Here is an 18,591-nt window from a genome sequence, read left to right on the forward strand (position 1 = left end):
GTGACGGCGGCGGGAAGTGACGGCGGCGGCGGGAGCGCGGGCCCGGGCCCGGGGCCGCTCCGGCCATGAACAGCCGCCTGCAGGAGATCCGCGAGCGGCAGAAGCTCCGCCGGCAGCTCCTGGCGCAGCAGGTACGGCCCGCAGCGGCCCGGGCCTGGGGCGGGCCGTGTGCGGGCAGGGGCCGGGCTGGCCGCGGCGTGACTTTGTGTTTCCCCCTGTGCAGCTGGGGGCCGAGAACGCGGACAGCATCGGCGCCGTGCTCAACAGCAAAGATGAGCAGCGGGAGATCGCGGAGACCAGGGAGACCTGCAGGTCGGCATCGCAGGGGAGTGGCTGTGCAAAACTGGGGGCTCGATGGGAGGTCAGGCCCGGGAAATGCGATGGGATTACACTCGGTGAAAGAAAATTCAGCAGTTAAATTGAACTGAATTTAACTAGTAACTAAATTGGTTAAATTAGAGCGGTGAACAAGACGAGTAGGGTCTAAGTTATTCCCTTCTAAGAGCAGCTTGGAAATACAGGCTGACTTTTGTTTCTGGTGTTGAAAAGCGACTGTGTAGGAAAATGGAGATCTGAATTCAGAATGGGCCGTCTGCTTGGGTCCCGGAGCCTTCATGCCTTTGCCAAGCACAGTTCAGGGCAGTTCAGTTCGAAAGTTCTCATGAAACCACGGATGTGTCTAGGATAGCAGATACTGCATATCAGTTCTCACTTGTGTGTGAACGGGCTTAATTTTGTGGGCCAACTGCTTTGGGGTAAAACAAGCTCTACTTTTGAGAGGAGAAAAATGAGAAGGGCGCGGGAATGACTCTTTAATAAGTTGTGCTGAACTCAAATATACTGAGAGAGGAATAGCTTTTCTTGTATGATGTTTTGGAATAGTTTCAAATTTGTAACATGCAGTCAAGGCATGCTATCAAAGATTCCTGAACAGTTTTCTTTGGAGGCAGAAACTGTCTTATGGGGATTTTTGGCTCTTTGTAGGGCTGCTTATGATACTTCTGCACCAAACGCGAAACGTAAATATCCAGATGAGGGAGAAGCTGATGAGGAAGAGATTGAAGACTATAAGGTAAGAAAAAAAGGAAAAAGTTACTCTTCTCTGGTGTTGTGTCCCTGAGGTACTTAGAAAATGTGCGCGTATAGTAAAATAAACGTGATGCGTGTAGATCCTTGAAGGTGCGTGTTCCACAGTGGTGGAAGCACTCCCTTGCTGCCTTCCACTGAAGGAGTGTGAGGACGTAGATGCTCCATGGTTCATCTCGGGTGTGGCCTCGGTGCACTGAGCTCTACGCTCACCAAAGCCCAGAGTGTGGAGCCTGAATTAGCGCTGCTCCTGGGAGGAGGCAGGCCCAGGTGTAAGTGCCCACAGGAAACAGCACTGAGCCATGGCAGGCTGTGGGAAGAAGTGGTGAAACGTGTGTGTGCTTGGGTACACACGGAAAGAATCTTGACCGGAATTCCGTTGTGTCAAAAGGAAAGCCTGCAGTTAGCAGCAGGCACAGGCCATGGCATGAGACAAGGGAGGCTGAAGGCGTCTTCTGGCCCTTGTGTGCAGTGCCAAGGAATGCATTTCTGGATGAGTGAAAGAGACAAGGGATTCTAAGGGAATTGAAAGTAAGAGGCTTGGTTTGGGGTGTTTTTTTAAGTGTCCAAAATGTCCAGAAAGAGTTAGGTTGAAAAAAAAAAAAAAAGCCAAAATGACTCCATGGTCATTGAAGTGTCAAAATCTCATACCCTTCACTTTTCAAATGCTCATCCCAAAGCTATTTGACAGCTTTCTCCTAATGTGATGTTTTGGCCAAGATGAGAGATAGAAAGAGCTTATACAAAGGCGTGGTTATCATACAGCTGTCTTTATGATTTGCTTTGGGATCTGGTTGCAGTGTATGTCCTCCTGCCTTCTTTCCAAGTCCTAATAACCTTGTTTCTATGGTTAAATCAAATCAATGTCAGTGTATTTATGAAATAGTGCAGTGTCCGCTATTCTCTTGGATGCCTGAAGTAGTAATTTTTTAAATACAAAGCCTTCGTCATGTTACATTTGTGTTCAGATTTGTAAATTTTTCTGTAATAACGTGTTTTATCTTACTAAACCAAAAAGTTAATGTATGACAGGATTGATTTTGAAAGTCTCTCTGTAAAGGGACAGACGTTATTTTTAACATGCTAAGTGTTGGTCTGTACATCCTGTTTAGTAAAGAAATTGTCACCATGAAGTACAAGGGTGTTTGTGAAGCAGGGTTTTTATTCTTCCATTAGTGATCAGTTAATATCAATTAATTTTACTTCTTCAGCAAGTACATGGGTAAAGAACTAAATTCTTATTACCTATAAAGTAAATATGGATAAATCACTTGGGTTGGCTAAGTACATGAATCTGAATTATAATTCAGGTTTTCTTAATCACTGTGGAGAAGACTTACCGTGAGGTGGGTTGTAACCATTTGCAAGTGGCCAGACTTTTTCTATGTTGTTGAAATGGAAGAATATTTGAATAACAGTAGCTCAGACAAAATTCAGTCAAGCTGATGAACAGACATAAGAAACTTGAAACCCCAGAGTAGAACATCTATAGTGGAGTCATCAGCTGTTTCCTGCAGGCATTGCTAATTCCCTATTGGCAAGGAGATAAGAACAGTAAAATTCCATCAGCATTTATGTAACTTTTTCCTGAGCTCTCTGAGCCTGTTTAAATTTAGTCTTGTAATACAAACTCGTACGAAAATCTGGATCCTTAAGGTGTCAAGCCCTATTGTATTGTGTTTAATGCAACTTGGACAAAAGCAATAATAGACTTAACTAGTAGTGTTGTGGACAAGTTTTGCAAGTTTGCCAGTTTTGTTCGGAAAATCAGGGGTGTTTCTGATGTGAAGGGACCTTGTCTGTATCCCTGACTTGCAGTGATGAGTTCTGTGTGATGGGATCAGGTAAGTCTTCTGAAATGATTTAAATTTTTTGTGCCCTGGCTTCAGATTTGGTGGAAATGAATGTACCCTCAAACCTGTCTGAGAGCAGTTTTTGACATAAAAGGTGGAGTATTTTACTTTGTTCAGCCATGTAGGAACATCTGATGCAAAAGAAAAAAAAAAGAAAAAAAAAGTGTTTCAATTTTGGTGGGGTTTTTTTTTATTTGTGTGTCTGTTTTTGGTTTTTCTGTAGAATGTGTGAATTTATAGTGGTGGTTCTTCATAAGGCTCAGGCTGAGGTGAGAACAAAGGGCAGCACTGGCTCCAGTCTGGCAGCTTGACTCCAGTCTTGGAGCCTGGCTCTGCCTTGCCAGCCTTGGGCAGGGGGGGGAGGTGGGGTGGGGTGGTTGATAGGGAAGAGATGCACTATTGGAAAAATGGATAATGGATGTTTTAAAGTCAGAAAGTTGAGTTGTGGTTTTGGAGAACTCCTAAAATACTCTTTTCTTGTGGAATTGTAACAGTTGTCCCAGGGCTAGTTGAGCTCCCTGGTCTGTGTTTGGAAGTGACATAGAATAGGATTAGAGTCTCTGCTGCCACTGCCAGGCTTTTCACCACCCTCTGGGAGCCATGAGTGCTGTTCCACCTGTTGCCTTCCCCAGGTGATTTAACTCCACTGTTTGAACCTGTGTGAGTGTCTGGTTTGTGGGGTTTCACTTTGTGTGGAGGACAAAACCACTTCTGTTTTGCTGTCTTGCCAGCCTAATTTGAGGCTGTCTTGTTCTACTTCGTTTGTGCAAGCAGAGACCTGCAGGCTTGGGATGCTTCCCTGCCATTGTTGTGGAGGCTGAAGAAAGCTTACTTGGTGGAACCATGGATTCCATGTATCTCCAGTCATTTGAAACAAACTATGTTTGAATATTGTGGGGAGTTCCTTTCCCTAACTCTATAGCAGATGCTTTGGAAAACCCGGATAATTAATGTACAACCACCTAGTAGCTTGTGTTTCTGCTGCTGTCATTCTGTCTCTGCTGTGACTGTGTCCTTTCTCTTTGAAAGTTGGTGCTGTGGGCTTTTGTTGGTGGCCACAAGACTCATTTTGAATCACTTATGAAGGCATAAAGGGAACTGGGATGACTCAGGTGTCCCAACTGGTGCTTATCATCAGAAGGACAAGATTTAGAGAAAGGTGGAAGGGGGAAACAGGTGTAACTTGTGATGGCATAAGCAGTTTTTAGTAAAACTCTAGCTTTCAGCTTTTTGGGTTGGTTTTTTTTTTTTTTTTTTTTTGCCTGAATAACACTTGCTGCTGCTTGTCTCTACATTTCTTTTCCTTGCAAACACTGTTTCTGATATTAGTCTTCTTTTTTGATCTGGTTAAACAGACAAGCAAAAAGACTGTGTATCTCTTAAGTTCATCACCTGAACAGGAAAGGGGAAGCTGTGACCTATTTATCACATCAGGCATTTCAGAAGTTGGTTCAAAGCTTCACTTTGGAAATAACAGAAGCTTACTCAAAGATTTTGACATTTAGAGGGATCAAAATTGGGAGGGACAACACTTAATTTTTATTCTGCATTCAGACAGCTTATGTAGCACAGGGTAAATACAGCTGTCATAATATGGCAGATGATATCAGTTAGTAGTTCTTCAGTTGTACTTCTGTGTTTTATAAGTCTGTGTACTGGATCCAGGATCAGTAGGAAGGCAGAAAGTGATGTGAAGGAAGTTTCTCTTGAGTTCCTGTTCTCTGAGCTCTGTGCTGGATGTTCAGAGTACTTCGGTGTAACAGATCTCTGAATCCTGGAAACCTGTTGAATGAGCAATTGGTGGCTCTCTAGATATTTTTAATGTAAATTTTGGGGCCATAGAATAGGAATGTTAAAGTTACATTTAAGGACAGTCCAGGTGAAATACTGGTTTGTACCATGAGCTGTTTCTGCAAAGTGTGGACTTTGCTAAGACTGGAAAATAGGAGATGATTGTGTGGATGTAAATGCTCAGAAGTTCTGTTGCAGAAGAACTTCGACAAAATATATACTTTCAGTCCAAAGAATGAAAGTTTTGTGGGACAAAAATGTAAAATTCCACACCTTGTAAAGCACTGTCAGGGGCTGGAAGTGAAGGGGTTCTTATTTTTTTTCTTCTTTCAGAGGCCTTTCCTAGTAACAGTCTCCTCGTTAGCGAGAGAGGTGCAGACTTTTTGGGGAATAGGTGAATTTTTTTTCCCCCTCCAACACTGGAGCTGGATGTGCTTTTTGTTGACAGTCCAGTTCTCGTTATCATTCTGCTTCTTAAAGAAAGCACAGGAACAGTTCCATCTTGTGTGCACACTTGTAATACCTGCTTTATTTCCAAGGATGAAGTAGAGCTGCAGCAAGATGAAGAAAACCTGCCCTACGAAGAAGAGATTTACAAAGATTCCAGTACCTTCCTTAAGGTGAGCTGCTTTTGCAATTGGAGGTGTAGTCAAAGCTGGCCTAGTTGTGTTAAACTGTTTCTGCAACTGATGGGATCTGAAATACGGCTTTAAAGGCTGAAGAGTGGCTTGGAACTCATGGGTACAGAAGTTTCCTGTGACAGATCCGACTGTAACTGGTTTCTGCATTGTTCTGAGGCAGCTCACAATGAGCTGTAGGAATGGTGGGCCTGGTTTGGTTTGGTTCCACTCTTGGCCAGTGGAACTTACAAAGGCATGTTGAAAAGATAGTCTGCTCCTTTCCCATTCATCAGACTAACACATACAATGTGTCTGTGTATGTCCAGTTGTCTCCTGTTGCTGTCACTGAATTTTTCCTGTTCTCCAGGGTACTCAAAGCTTAAATCCACACAACGATTACTGCCAGCACTTTGTGGATACAGGACACAGACCCCAGAACTTCATCAGAGACGTTGGTATGTCACAGCCAGTAACTGTTTGAAGATGAATCATTTGATTCAACACCACTTCTTCTTCTTCCCCTTTTTTAGTTCCTTACAGTTTCTGGGAAGTGCAGATACACAAACTTTTCCTAGCTTTTTGTCTCAGCGTGCATACATATCAGTATAGACATCTATATGAATGGTTTTATTTTCAGTTACTTAGGAGGTCATTATTACCAAGGCTGCTCTTACCCTTGGTTTTACTTGAAAGTATTTCACCAGGAAGATTTTTGTTTTCCAAACTACGCTGTTTTGATTCCAGAAAGTAGATGAGTTTAATGAGGAGATCTTGAAACCTCTGGAAGTTTACAGTTCACCTGTGTGCTGGGCTGTATTGCCTCTTAAGCATGTAAAGTATGGGAAATACTGACATTTTTAGTCAGGAAGCAATTGGATAATGTTTCCCAGCTAAATTAGGTGAGCTGACATCTCCTTAGAATGCCCAGGTTTAGAGGGTGTTGCTTTTTCCAGTGTACATGTATCCATAACTTGTTACTGAAATGATGCTACAGGTGGCCTGAATTTAAACTTGCTAAACTAAGGCATGGTTTGGTCCTGTTTCCCAGAGTAGGTGCCTGGCATTTGGTTTTTAAAAGGAGCAGGACATCTCCCTCGGCAGTTTTAGGCAACAGTTCTCTGTATTTTATCAAGTGTAAGATTGCCAGGGCAAGGGGGTTGTGTTTTCAGATGGCAGCCCAAAGAAGTTTGGTTTGCCTCCAGAGGCTTTTAGTTTATTCTTCTCTGTATTTTGTGAATGCTTCTGTGAAACACATCTGGATGTTTTTTAAGAAAAACGGGCTGTTTTGACTCAATTGGATCTTTATCTCAAAAGCACTTGGGCTTCAGAGTTAGGTGCTTGAGGCAGTTCTGCACTCTTCTTGGAAATGAGTAGGGAGAAAAGGCAGCCCCTGTTGTGTGCCATGAGTTCCCTGCTGTGTAAGGGCTGGGGAAGGGGCAGGACAAGGGTGTGTGCAGGCTGGTCTGGAGATGAGCACAGCAGCAGCAGCAGCTGGGCCAGAGCCTCTCCCCGGGCTGAGCTGTGTCCAGCTGCACACCGCTGAGCACACCTTTTCTACACCATCGTCAGCACAGCTCTGCTCACGTGCTACCTGTCAGCAGGCATGGCCCAAAGGAAAACAAGGGGTTCTGCAACACCCAGCTGAGTCTGTTTGATGTGGCTGTTGGGAAGGAGGCAGTCACCTGTGGGTCTGGGTTTGGTTAGTTTGACGGGTTTGGATTCAAAATGCTTTTGTGTCTATTGTTGCTGATAACTGGTTTCTGTCTCTGCTGCCCTGGCGTATTGGACTCACAATGGCTGGAAGCAGCACAGTGTTGAAATCAGGAGAACACAGCAGTAATTTTAAGCTGTTACATATGTAAGGAAAAGGATGAAAATAACTTCTGGGTGTTTTATGCAGAGGTAGCAAGAGATAATAAAGGTTAAGTACTGAGAACTTTGTTTTTATCATTGCATTCCTAGGACTGGGACTTAAGTTTGAATTAAAATCAGGAGAGAGATGAAGGGTTTGTGGGTTTGGGTGAGGTTTTTTTCCCCAATTTATTAGTACCATTCCAAATTGTACTTTTAAATGAACGTGAAGCCTTTTAAATAACTCCTACTAAAGTTGAAGTGATACTGCCTGGGGAGCAGGAATGGCACCTTGTTGGTTTGTGCTGAACCTGCTGCTGGCAGTAGCAAACTGTCTGTAAGGGAGAATGAAATAGACTTCAAAGTATATTTTCCTTTTTACAACATTTACTGCAAAAGATCTAATGAGGGTTCTCTCCTTTGCATTCTGTACACATGAAAGGTTGGAAAATAAACCTCATAAAGCTAAATGTAGAAACATGTGTTGAGATCTTCAGGACTGCCACCACAGCACCAAATCTCAGCGTAAGGGTTGCCTCAGGGAACCAGCCACACCCCACGTGCCACCTTGGAAAGAGTCATCAAAGATTACACAGACTATTCTGTGAATTAATGTTAATTAGATCTTAATAAAAATTTTTGGATGGAGAAAACCAAAATAACTTGTTTCATCATCCTGGCACTTTCAGTTTAACTGAAAGGTTGTTTCCTTCTGGTAACTGGAGTTGTGAATTCACTGTTGTGCTCTAGAGAAGACCAGAGCATAGACACTGCATCAGTATCAGCCCTGGTTAGCTGGGTGAGGGCAGGGGGCTTTTGTCAAGTACTGAACGAAGAACTGCTTTAAAGGGTTTGCTTTGCTCTAACAAAAATTAAAACGAGGCTAAATATTAACATTCAGACCTATTCAGAATACTGGACAATGCTTAATTGATAGAGATTTACTCTGTTAAGTAGTTGTTAACTTCATGTTTTCTTCTTCTTAGGCTTAGCAGATAGGTTTGAAGAATATCCAAAACTTAGAGAGCTCATCAGATTGAAGGATGAGCTGATATCTAAATCTAACACTCCTCCCATGTAAGTGTTCTTGTGGAAAATGCCTTTCTTCTCCAGACCTGTTTGAAGTTAGCTGTCTGCTTTGCGAATCTCTTATCTTCAGCACCTGCTTAAAATTTACATTTTCTCTTTCTGTTTGTGTATACAAATGAATCAATTGAAGCATAGAAGAATAAGATCACTCTGGTTTTGTTAGTTTAATCTAGATGTTTAATACAGTGTGTAAAGTAGATATTTTTTTTCCTGTGTGGATTATTTATAGTCTAAAGCTTTGATTTTTTTAAAGACCAAATTGTCAACTGAATTGGCTGCAGGCTTTAATTTGGGAAGTAAAATAATATCATGTGGTGGTGAATCTCATGTTATCGTGTTGTTTATGATAACAAGAAGAGCTTAAAAAATTTGGCCTCTTAATATGACCTTAGCTTTTCTTGTAGCAGCTGCTTTTTGTGTAGCGTTCAGATATTATCTCAGTATCCATCAACCACATGTTACTTTGAAGACAAAAATGTTTAGGCTGACTGGAAGTCATTTGTCCTTGTTGACTTGGAATTACCTCGGAATTTTTGCTGGATGTCAGACACAGCCGCAGTCTGCAGCATGTTACTCCGGGGATTCAGACCTCTCTGAACTTAACCTTGTGCTTGTCATGTGCAGTAGTCTTAATCTGTACCACAAAAATCCACCTGATTTAATGATGGTCACATAAAACCTCATTAAATAGTTGCTTGAACAACTGAGTGCAAACTGCAGAACTCAACCTGCTCTTTTAAGCTAGGCATGTTTTGGTCATAAAGTACAGAAGGGGGAAAACCAGTAATCAAATGCTGCCTTCTGACAACACCAAGTACACATATGGAATGTCTTCCACACACTTTTTGGGAAGGGGAAGGTGGTGGTCTACTGATCAGCTGTACTAAAGTTAAAGGAATTTTGGGGAGGGCAGTGTAATTTTTTGATAGTGATGGAGCAGTGAGTGGTGTGCAGGTGTGGAGGAGAGTCATAAGAGTGTGTGTGAGCATGTATTTCATAGAATCAGTGGGGGGATTCTGCTTGGAACAGGAATAGAGAAGTATAGAGAGAAATGTATACTATATAAAAAGTAACAATGTGTCCAGTATTTAGAATCTTTGGAATAATTCTAAAAATATGCCACTTTCCCAGTTAGCCAGGCAGTGAGTGTTTGCTTCTTAAGTGTTTATGTTTCCTCCTATTATAGTCCACGGGTGTACAGAAAGTGCAGTGAGTCTGCACTAGGTATTGTTGTACAGTCTGCGTGGGCATCTGTTTCCTGCTTGCTGAGTTAGAATCCTAAAAACCGTTCATTAAGACTACTTAAAAACCACAATGCAATAGCATCCAGCCTCGATTAAGTGAGGATGTGTAATGGATCTCCTCTGGATTTAGAGCATTTGAGATACACAACCCACCCAGGACACCCCGCTAGTGACGGGCTGTGTGGAGTGTAGCTCTCAGGCCACTATTGCACCTTGTCCAAGCAGTCTGGCATCTTCTGTTTAAACAGGTATTTGCAAGCAGACTTGGAAGCCTTTGATATTAGGGAACTGAAGTCCAAATTTGATGTGATTCTCCTGGAGCCACCATTGGAAGAATATTACCGAGAGACTGGCATTACTGCCAATGAAAAATGCTGGACCTGGGATGATGTAGGTACCTTTTTGCTGTGAAGAACATTTCATACATTATTTGTTTAAGGCAGTAGTTTCTGGGTTTCATTTAGTAAATACAGCTTTTTGTTCTCTCTGAGCCTGGCTGAAAACTTGAACCTTGAAGGTAAGGGTTTTCTCTCTGCCCTTACCTTCACTGAGCTTTCTGTTTGATTTTTGGCTGTTGAAATAACCTAATGTCCATTGAACATATTCCTTTGTTTCTTGAAATTCTTGAGATTCTTAAGGCATGCTTTCTAATGTGCTGGTCTTCCAGTAAAAAGTGCAGGTAAGTTTGCAAAAACATTCCATCCTAACAGAAAACCTGGAGTGTTGGAGGCAGGACTCATCCTCCTAGTTTGGAGTTACATCCTCTTAGAATGGCTCCTACTGCATTATTTTTCCTCAGAGGGGCACTGAATGAAGCTTGATTGGATGTGTTAGCAATTTAGAGATGAATCCTTTCAACTTGTGATGACTAACAGATGCTTTGCATCCAAAGTTATTTCATCTTGAATGTTACTCATTTGCCATTGTTGAACCACTGTCCTCATAAATTCTGGCTGCTTTTCCTGAAAGTGAAAATAGAGAGAATGTCTTTGCTATTTAGTGTCAGGAATTAAGCTGGGTTTTTTAGAATGTCTTCACAACCTTCATGTAAGTACTCACAGAGAGGAAAAGAAATAGTGTTGCTGCTGTATTAAATATTTTTGCTGCCAGTGGAATGACAAAGCAAAACAAAGATTTGAGGAGGAGATCATGCAGGTTGTATTGGTCTTTTAAGTCTGGAATCGTTTATACAGGTCGGATTTCTGTTTGTGATGTTTCATCCCCAGCAGCCCAGCCCCAGGCAGCCGCTCGCTCACTCCCCCACCAGTGGGATCAGGGAGAGAATTGGAAGGGTAAAAGCTGGAAAATTCGTGCCTTGAGACAAAGACAGTGTGATGGGGAAAGCAAAAGCCATGCACACGAGTAAAGCAAAACAAGGAATTAGTTCCCTGCTTCCCTTGGGCCCCCAGGTGTGCTTCCTGATGGTTTCTGTGACAATGCCTCAAGACTCAGTATTCTTCCTGATACAACTGGTGATTTGTATTTAATTCAGGAATGCTTTTATTGCACTTATTATTACTAGATCATGAAATTGGAAATTGAAGAAATTGCAGCCCCAAGGTCATTTGTGTTTCTGTGGTGTGGCTCAGGCGAGGGTCTGGATCTCGGCCGAGTGGTAAGATGTTGTTTTAATTCAATTTATCAGGGACAGGCTTAAGAGTTTATTTTTATCTTTGACTTTTCCCTGTATAGAATTCTCAGCCCTAGCTACTGAGGGATATTTTGTTACTGTGTTAGAGGAGATGTGATTTTAAATGGCATTAACTGTTTAGATACTGTAAATGTCCAGATGAGTCATTGACTGTGTGTAGAAGCATAATTCCTTGGGGTCTTGGCTTTGATGCATGTGTCTTGACCGAGGAGCGGGTTGCCAAGTTACAACTTTTTCAACAGAAGTCTCAGTAGTTTTCTGCCAGAAATATTCATGCTAGGAGAAAGGTCCTACTGTTTCATAAATTAAGATACAATTGTCATCTTTCTGCATGCCAGGGAAACGCTGCTTGAGTTGGGGATGCTGCACTAAGAATTCCCCATTGGCTCCTGCTGTGCTGAAACATTCTTCATTTAGTTTGAGCAGTGCTTTCTATGAAAACAATTCACAGACAACTGTTTAAGGGCAGCCTGTAGTTAGTGACTGGTTTGCTTTGGCTGTTTTTCGGTCTGAAGTTGGCCAGATAGATGGGGTTTGGTCACAGACAGGTTTGTAGTAGCTGGGCAGCGCTTGAACAAGAAAAGTCAAATGCCTAAGTGAGTGTTCAGTTCAGGTCACTTGATGTTTTTTGTGTAGCATGAACTGTTTTACTTGTTTATAACATTTAGTGTCTGCGCAAATGGGGTTACAGAAGATGTGAGGACATTTGCTGGATTAAAACAAATAAGAACAACCCTGGCAAGACCAAGACTCTAGACCCTAAGGCTGTCTTCCAAAGAACCAAGGTAAAGGACTTGCTCCATTCCTCCTCTGTTTTCATTCTGTCTCTCTGTGCTAATGACACACCCGGTGTTGGTGACAGGCTTGTGGCAAAGCCAGTAGGAGGACTTCCAAGTTCTGTTCTGCAAAGCACATTTTATGGAACTAAACTTAGCAATAGAACTTGACTAAATTACATGTCAAAAGAAGTCTTTAAATCTGTAGATTTTAACTGAATCTATTAATAGAAAATAACTGTAGAAGATTGGCTATAGGCTCTGAATGCACACAAGCAGGTATCTACCCAGAGCTTGGACCAGAGAGAGGTCTGGGGGAGCCAGAGCTCAAACAGCATCTCCTGCCTTCCTGGAGGTGATTGAATAGCACAAGTGATAGAATGGGTCAACTTGGTTTAAACCAATTTTAAAGATGCTTTGTGGAGGATGTGTATGGAAGGAGAAGCAGAGAAAAGAAAGTGTTCTGGTTTGTGACTCAAATGCTGTTCAGAAACTTAGAGAAAGGTAAGTGGGACTCGTAAGTAATTGGTTTGGGTATATATGAGTGTAACTGGCAGTTTTACTGAGTACAGAGAGCTGGTTGGCAATTTATTCATTTCAAGTGAATGAATTCCTCATTCATTAATCATGCATTAGCATTAAACATCTTCAAGTCTGTCTAAAATTGGCCATTGTTAGACGTATAAACTTCCCTTTAGGATATCTGGAATCTTCCTTTGGCTTGCATTTACATTAATCTGAAGTTTGTTTGAAAGTGTATTATATTAGTTATAAATATTTATAAGTATAAATACTACTTGTTTATTGCATATAGTATTGCAAATACATGCGGTTTGCTCATGAGGGCAAGGTTAAAACTAACACAGGAGGATTTGAGGGGACTTTATGTCTTTGTTTAGCAAAGAAAAATAGTTTGTGGTATGGGGGAATTCCTCTGTTTATTGAGCGAGAGTTGGGCTGACTGAGGTCGCTGTTTGTGATGGACACTGAAAATGGAGCGAGTTTGCTCTGACTAAACAAACCCTGTTGGCAAGTTGTGTTTGCAGTGCTTAGAGCAGCAAATGTGCTCTGTTCTGTTTGACTGAGGCATCTCTCCATGGGTGCTTGGTGCTGTGCCACCTGTCAGAGCGTCCCAGGATTTGTGAGTGACTTGCTGTGTGGTATTCAAGTAAAATGTTTGGGATAGTTCTCCTAAGGACGAGACTGAGGAGGCTTGGCTTGTTGGCTGATTTGCTTAGCAGTATTCTGCCTTTCATTTAGGTAAATTCCAGGTCCAAACCTGTGTTGCATGAGTGCAATACCATCTGCATAGATTTGGCAGGTCTGATGTTGGGCATTCATATTTACCCACTAACTCTGCAAACCCTTTCTAAAATTTGGGAGTGATTACGTGCTCTCGTCTGCAACTGTTTCCTGAGCCATCTGGTGGCGTTTAATGAGTCAGAGTATTTCATCCTGGGGAACATGGCTCATCCAAGATTGTTAGTCCCACAAACAGAGCTCTGAAGTGAGTATGTAGGAGCCTCTTTTCATCCTGGAACAATTGTGGTGATTCCTCATTCATGGGTGCCACGTATCACTCACTTAAATTGGCCTCCAGTGGTGTAGAAGGAAGGAAAGCAATGCCTGGTACAGCTCAAGAACACTTCTGATGCCGATGGGCTGCCTGAGAGTGCACGGACAGTGTGATAGTGGTTGTGGGGTTTTATGCAGCTAATATCTTGTAGAAAGGGACCTGAGGGGAATTCTGAAGGCTACTTCATTAACAGAGATACAGTGTGAAAAAGTACATCTTATTTCCACTGTCTGTTTTATGACTGAAAGCTTTTTATAGTAATATATAAATAAAGTTAGGATCAGAATACTAAGATAGGTATTAATCATAATTAATAACCATTCCTTGCTCTTGCCATCATGTTTTTCTCATGCCTTCTCAGCCTTTCCAGCCTAAGGTTCTGTAATTGGAGAAGTCCAAATATCTGACTTCAGCCTTGATTAGAGTTTTACCGCCTCATAGTGTAGTTTATCGAGCTTCAGTTTAAAGTACTGCTCTGCTTTGTTCTCAAATGGCTCCTCTGGTAGCTCCAGCTTTTCTGCTCTAGTTCATGCTTCAGACCGTTCTCCCCTGTAAGAGTGGGATGTGCTCTGCTTAGAACTGCCCTTGCTGTGCCTTGTGCTCAGCTGGCACGGCAGCAGGTGTGACAGGGGACAGCTCTGTGTGTCTGCAGGAGCACTGCCTCATGGGCATCAAGGGCACCGTGCGCCGCAGCACCGACGGGGACTTCATCCACGCCAACGTCGACATCGACCTCATCATCACTGAGGAGCCTGAAATCGGCAACATAGAGAAACCTGTGGAGATTTTTCACATCATTGAGCATTTCTGCCTCGGGAGACGGCGCCTTCACCTCTTCGGGAGGGACAGCACAATTCGACCAGGTTGGTTTCGATCAAACAGTAAAATTCATTTCAGGGTCCTAAAGAGAGTTCCAGATCTATGTCACAGGTCAGACAGCAGATCTCAAGGAGATACATCTTTGGTGCATGTGAAGACCTGTCAGTCGCAGAACTGTTGTTTGGAAACTTTATGACAACTATCATTCCTATAATTTTTCCAGAAGAGAGAGTTTTGTTAACCAATATTTTTGCCCCATCCATGTGTTTAATTCATCAGTGAGCATAACAAAATCCAGTTGAGATTCCTTTTCTCCCATATATCTACACTTCTCAGAAAAATTATTTCCTTCTCCATCTGATTTTCAACCCCTATGAGCTTAGTGCTGTTGCCAGTGCCTGAAGATGCAGTGGTCTCACAGTGGGCGCTGCATCTGGCATGATACAAAATGCAGGAAATACACAGATCAGGACACATCGTTCAGGTGTTCAGTCCTGCTGCCAGTGGATCCTGCTGTCAGTGTCTCACAACCACGTTATCCTGGTTGAACTTCGGTATTTTTTTAAAAATGTTATGGTGTAAGGACAAGTAGGAAGAAGGGGTAGGAGCCGGTGAAAGCATAGCATGAATGTTGCCACAGCCACAGCCACGTGTAATAAAAAAATTTTAAAAAAGGAAAATAAGCTCTTAGAAATACCCAGCTAAAATCTTAACTTTGCAACAACTCTAGAGGTGACTTTTCATTCCGGTCAGTGCTGCTGATGGGTAGGTGAGTGTTTCTCCCTGTCACTTGAGTGTTCATTTACTGGGAGAAGTTCAACAGTGGCTTTGAAGCCTGAAGCTTGTTGTTGCTTTTGCTGACTGTGGTTTTGTTCCCGAGGTTGGCTGACGGTGGGACCCACCCTCACAAACAGCAACTTCAACGCGGAAACGTATTCCTCGTATTTCACGGCTCCCAATTCCCACCTGACCGGCTGCACCGAGGAGATCGAGAGGCTGCGGCCCAAGTCCCCGCCCCCCAAGTCCAAGTCCGACCGGGGCGGGGGTGCTCCCAGGGGAGGAGGAAGAGGAGGGACTTCTGCGGGACGGGGAGAGAGGGGCAGGGAGAGGAACAGAACCAACTTCCGTGGTGAGCGGGGCGGCTTCAGAGGGGGCCGTGGAGGGACCCATCGAGGGGGCTTCCCCACCCGGTGAGGAGGTGACGGCTGCTTCCCCCGGCTACGCCTTGTCTGGGAACCTTTTCTGTGGTCTGGTTTTTCCTACAGTGAATTCTCTGGGGACTCAAGCTACATGACTTTTACAATTGTTTTTGGTGCACGCCGTTCCAGACAGTCGGCCTTGCAGTCTGGCACAGCCCCGCGCCTGGCCATGTCCTCCACGGGCAGCACTGAACTCTGAGCAGAGAGCAGCAGCCCTTCACACCACGGGTAGGATGGAAATGATCCCCGTGTTCTCTCCCCTTAGGAACCTTATGAGCTGGAGACTTCTTTTTCAACTTCATTTTCTCCAAAACATGGATTCCTCCTCCATCTTTGGAGGTTTGGGTTTGGACTGGCTTGCATTAATGCAGTGGAGCGGGCATGAAATGCAGTTCTGAATTGCATAGCCACAGCAGACTTGCTGTGTCTGAAAAAGTGCTGTGTCTGTATTGACACCTATTTTAACTTCTCTAAAACCAAGGAGCAAATGAAATAAATAGAATTCTATTTTTTCTTATTTGGTTTAAACTTCCCAAATTATTCCTGGGAATAGGAAAAGTTAATTTTTAATTTGTGGTGTATATACACTGTCGTGTCACTAGTGGGGAGAGTTGTAATTCTGTGCAGTTGTGCGTTGTCCTTTCTGGAAAGCACCAAGCTGTGCATTTATGTGCAGCCCAGAGGTTGTGCACAGGTCGGGGTTGCTCCCTGAGTGGGGATTTTCCCCAGTGTGTGTCTGTAACACCTTGTTCCATGGGAGGGAAGAGCAGCATCCCTGCAGAGCGGTCCCAGAGACCTCACTGGAGGGAGGAATGCACACAGGAGGTGCTGGGTGTGTGATCGCCTGCTGTCAGGGAGCACTGATGGAACTGAGTGCTGCCTTTGCCTTTGCACACTTGGGAATGGCTGTCACTGATCCAGTGCAGTGTGGAAAGACAGTGACCCTCTTCCCTCTGTACAATGTCCGTTTTTAGCAAATCCACAACTCTGAGCTTCTTGTGCAGTTCTTGATAGGCCAAACAAACCCGGCTCCTGATGTCTCAAGCTCTTAGGTGTGGGTTTTGGAAAACTGCCGTTTAAGTGTCAATGTTTCTCTTGAAGCCCAGCTTTTAAATGACTGTCCTGTAAAGTAGTGATTATTAAACATGTTTTTCAAAGCTGATGTTGAAATATCTTTCTTGATATTTTTGTGGGTGTGTTCTCCTTGAGGTTTTGAAATTGCTCAGTGGTTTCCTCTGTGCTGTTGTAGACAGGAACTGTTCTTCTGATTTTGATGGGCTGAAGAACTCCTGGCTTTGGTAGTGTTCAGCAGGGGACTGCTGTAGTGCCAGTGGAAACTGCCTGTTGTTTACAGCTTGTTTCTTCCTCTGTCATATGTGCGTGTCTGGAGAGTGACTGGATTTGGGGGAGTTTTAAAGGTGGTGCTCATCTGGTCATTGGTGAAGTCTGCCACAGGCTATATGGAACAGCATCTGAGAGAAGGTAAATGCCCTAGTAGGGACACTTGGTTTTTTTGTGATCTTTTCCCTGATTGTGTTGTTATTCAAAAAGCAAAGACATTTTACCTTAGGATCACTGCTTTTGTGCCAGGGACAAGTATTTTCTTGTTTTTCAATGAGTAGAAAACATTAATTTCCATTTCCCCCTTTTAATTACATGCCCAATGCTGGTAGTTCAGTGAATAGGCTGCTCTTAACATAGAATTAGGCTAAATGGAAGAGGAGGGTCAAAAACAACTGCATCTGATGTGCTTCTGTATCAGTTTGCAGAAGCTGCAGTGCTGCTCAAGACTTCACTGACTGTGGAAAGTAGTGGCAGGCATAGAATTAGGCTAAATGGAAGAGGAGGGTCAAAAACAACTGCATCTGATGTGCTTCTGTATCAGTTTGCAGAAGCTGCAGTGCTGCTCAAGACTTCACTGACTGTGGAAAGTAGTGGCAGGTGATAGAGGTTTCTTGGTCCTTCCACTCAAAGCAGAAATGGCTCAATTACTGTAAGGAAAAAAAAAAAAAAAGAATAGTGCTGCAGCGAGTGTTAGAGCTGTCTGGGTGGGCCACCTTTGCCAGCAAAGTTTGATGTCCGTGTTGTTAATGAGCAACTGATGGAATGTTTTAATTGAGGTTAATGGACAAGGTACTCCACCTCTGCACTTGTCCTCCATAAAGAAGAACACTGCCCCTGCTCATCTGAAGGTGGCATTTCAGCAGTGATAGACTGACAAAGGCTGTACAGGTAAGGCAGCAGTGCAGGGCTGTGCACTCCCAAATCTTGGTCCAGGTTCTTGTGGGGACAGAGATGAGACTTAGGAAGTACTAGACTGAGGCACAGTCCCGCACACCCCCTTACAGGTCATTTTCTTAGTCACTGGGATTTGGACTATATAGAAATAGTGACTAGAGAGGAAAACCTTTTGATTGCAGCAGTAGTTGTCAGTTAATTTCTCACTTGTAACGCTTCCACAGGAAGGAGAGGATTAGGCTCAGAATCACTGAGCTGATGAGTATTTCACTTAGCACAAGCAAATGAAGACTTAATTTGAGCATGCTCTCCTGGAAGATAAAAAGCCTGATGAGTTTCTTCCTTTCCACTTCTATTAAATGCCTAATGCCTCCAGTCTGATTTGGGTGCCTGTCTAGATCATGTCTTTCCATTCTGGAGGAGGCTTCGAGTCCTTGCATTATCTTGCACCCTGTGAATTCAGTGAAGGATTCAGCACCTGCACTGACAGGGTACTCAGGATGGCTCAGCATTTGGCTTCAGAGGGAATTTCAGGCCCCAGTCACGTGCAGACAGATCACTGTGTGTAAATCAGCCACCAGCTGCAGAATTCTGTGCGCTCTCTGACAGTGCTGGTTACAAGAAGCTGGCTGGAATGCTGGGGGTGCGGGGCAGGTCAGCAGTTAATGGTCTCAGGGGGTTGAGGTTCTTCCCCAGCACCAGTTCGTTGTGTGTGTTCCTAGCTGCTGAATGCTTTGTTCAGAGAAGTGGAATTCAGGCTCCAAACCAATGAGCAGTTTTGAGGTGATCATGGAAGTT

The 18,591-nt window shown here is 43.5% G+C and overlaps 1 protein-coding gene across 1 annotated transcript; it reads left to right on the top strand.

The window, feature by feature from the left end:
* The first annotated feature begins 21 nt into the window (after positions 1–21).
* Positions 22–16,717, top strand: METTL14 (methyltransferase 14, N6-adenosine-methyltransferase non-catalytic subunit). The gene is made up of 11 exons (XM_066184862.1): positions 22–131; positions 224–312; positions 985–1,072; positions 5,270–5,350; positions 5,718–5,805; positions 8,188–8,278; positions 9,783–9,924; positions 11,057–11,149; positions 11,854–11,970; positions 14,190–14,400; positions 15,237–16,717. The coding sequence occupies exons 1-11, from the start codon at positions 66–68 to the stop codon at positions 15,548–15,550; spliced, it is 1,380 nt and encodes a 459-aa protein (XP_066040959.1). The 5' UTR covers positions 22–65; the 3' UTR covers positions 15,551–16,717.
* The last annotated feature ends 1,874 nt before the right edge of the window (positions 16,718–18,591 follow it).

This window comes from Chamaea fasciata, unplaced genomic scaffold (genome assembly GCF_029207755.1).
Source record: "Chamaea fasciata isolate MVZ Bird 193981 ecotype frontalis unplaced genomic scaffold, bChaFas1.0.hap1 SCAF_6, whole genome shotgun sequence".
Classification (NCBI taxonomy): domain Eukaryota; kingdom Metazoa; phylum Chordata; class Aves; order Passeriformes; family Sylviidae; genus Chamaea; species Chamaea fasciata.

Excerpts from the sequence above, each read along its gene's own strand:
- METTL14 (XM_066184862.1), top strand. The coding sequence starts at position 66 with ATGAACAGCCGCCTGCAGGAGATCCGCGAGCGGCAGAAGCTCCGCCGG. Across the intron at positions 1,073-5,269 it reads AAGAGATTGAAGACTATAAG|GATGAAGTAGAGCTGCAGCA; the intron begins GTAAGAAAAAAA and ends TTTATTTCCAAG. Across the intron at positions 5,806-8,187 it reads GAACTTCATCAGAGACGTTG|GCTTAGCAGATAGGTTTGAA; the intron begins GTATGTCACAGC and ends TCTTCTTCTTAG.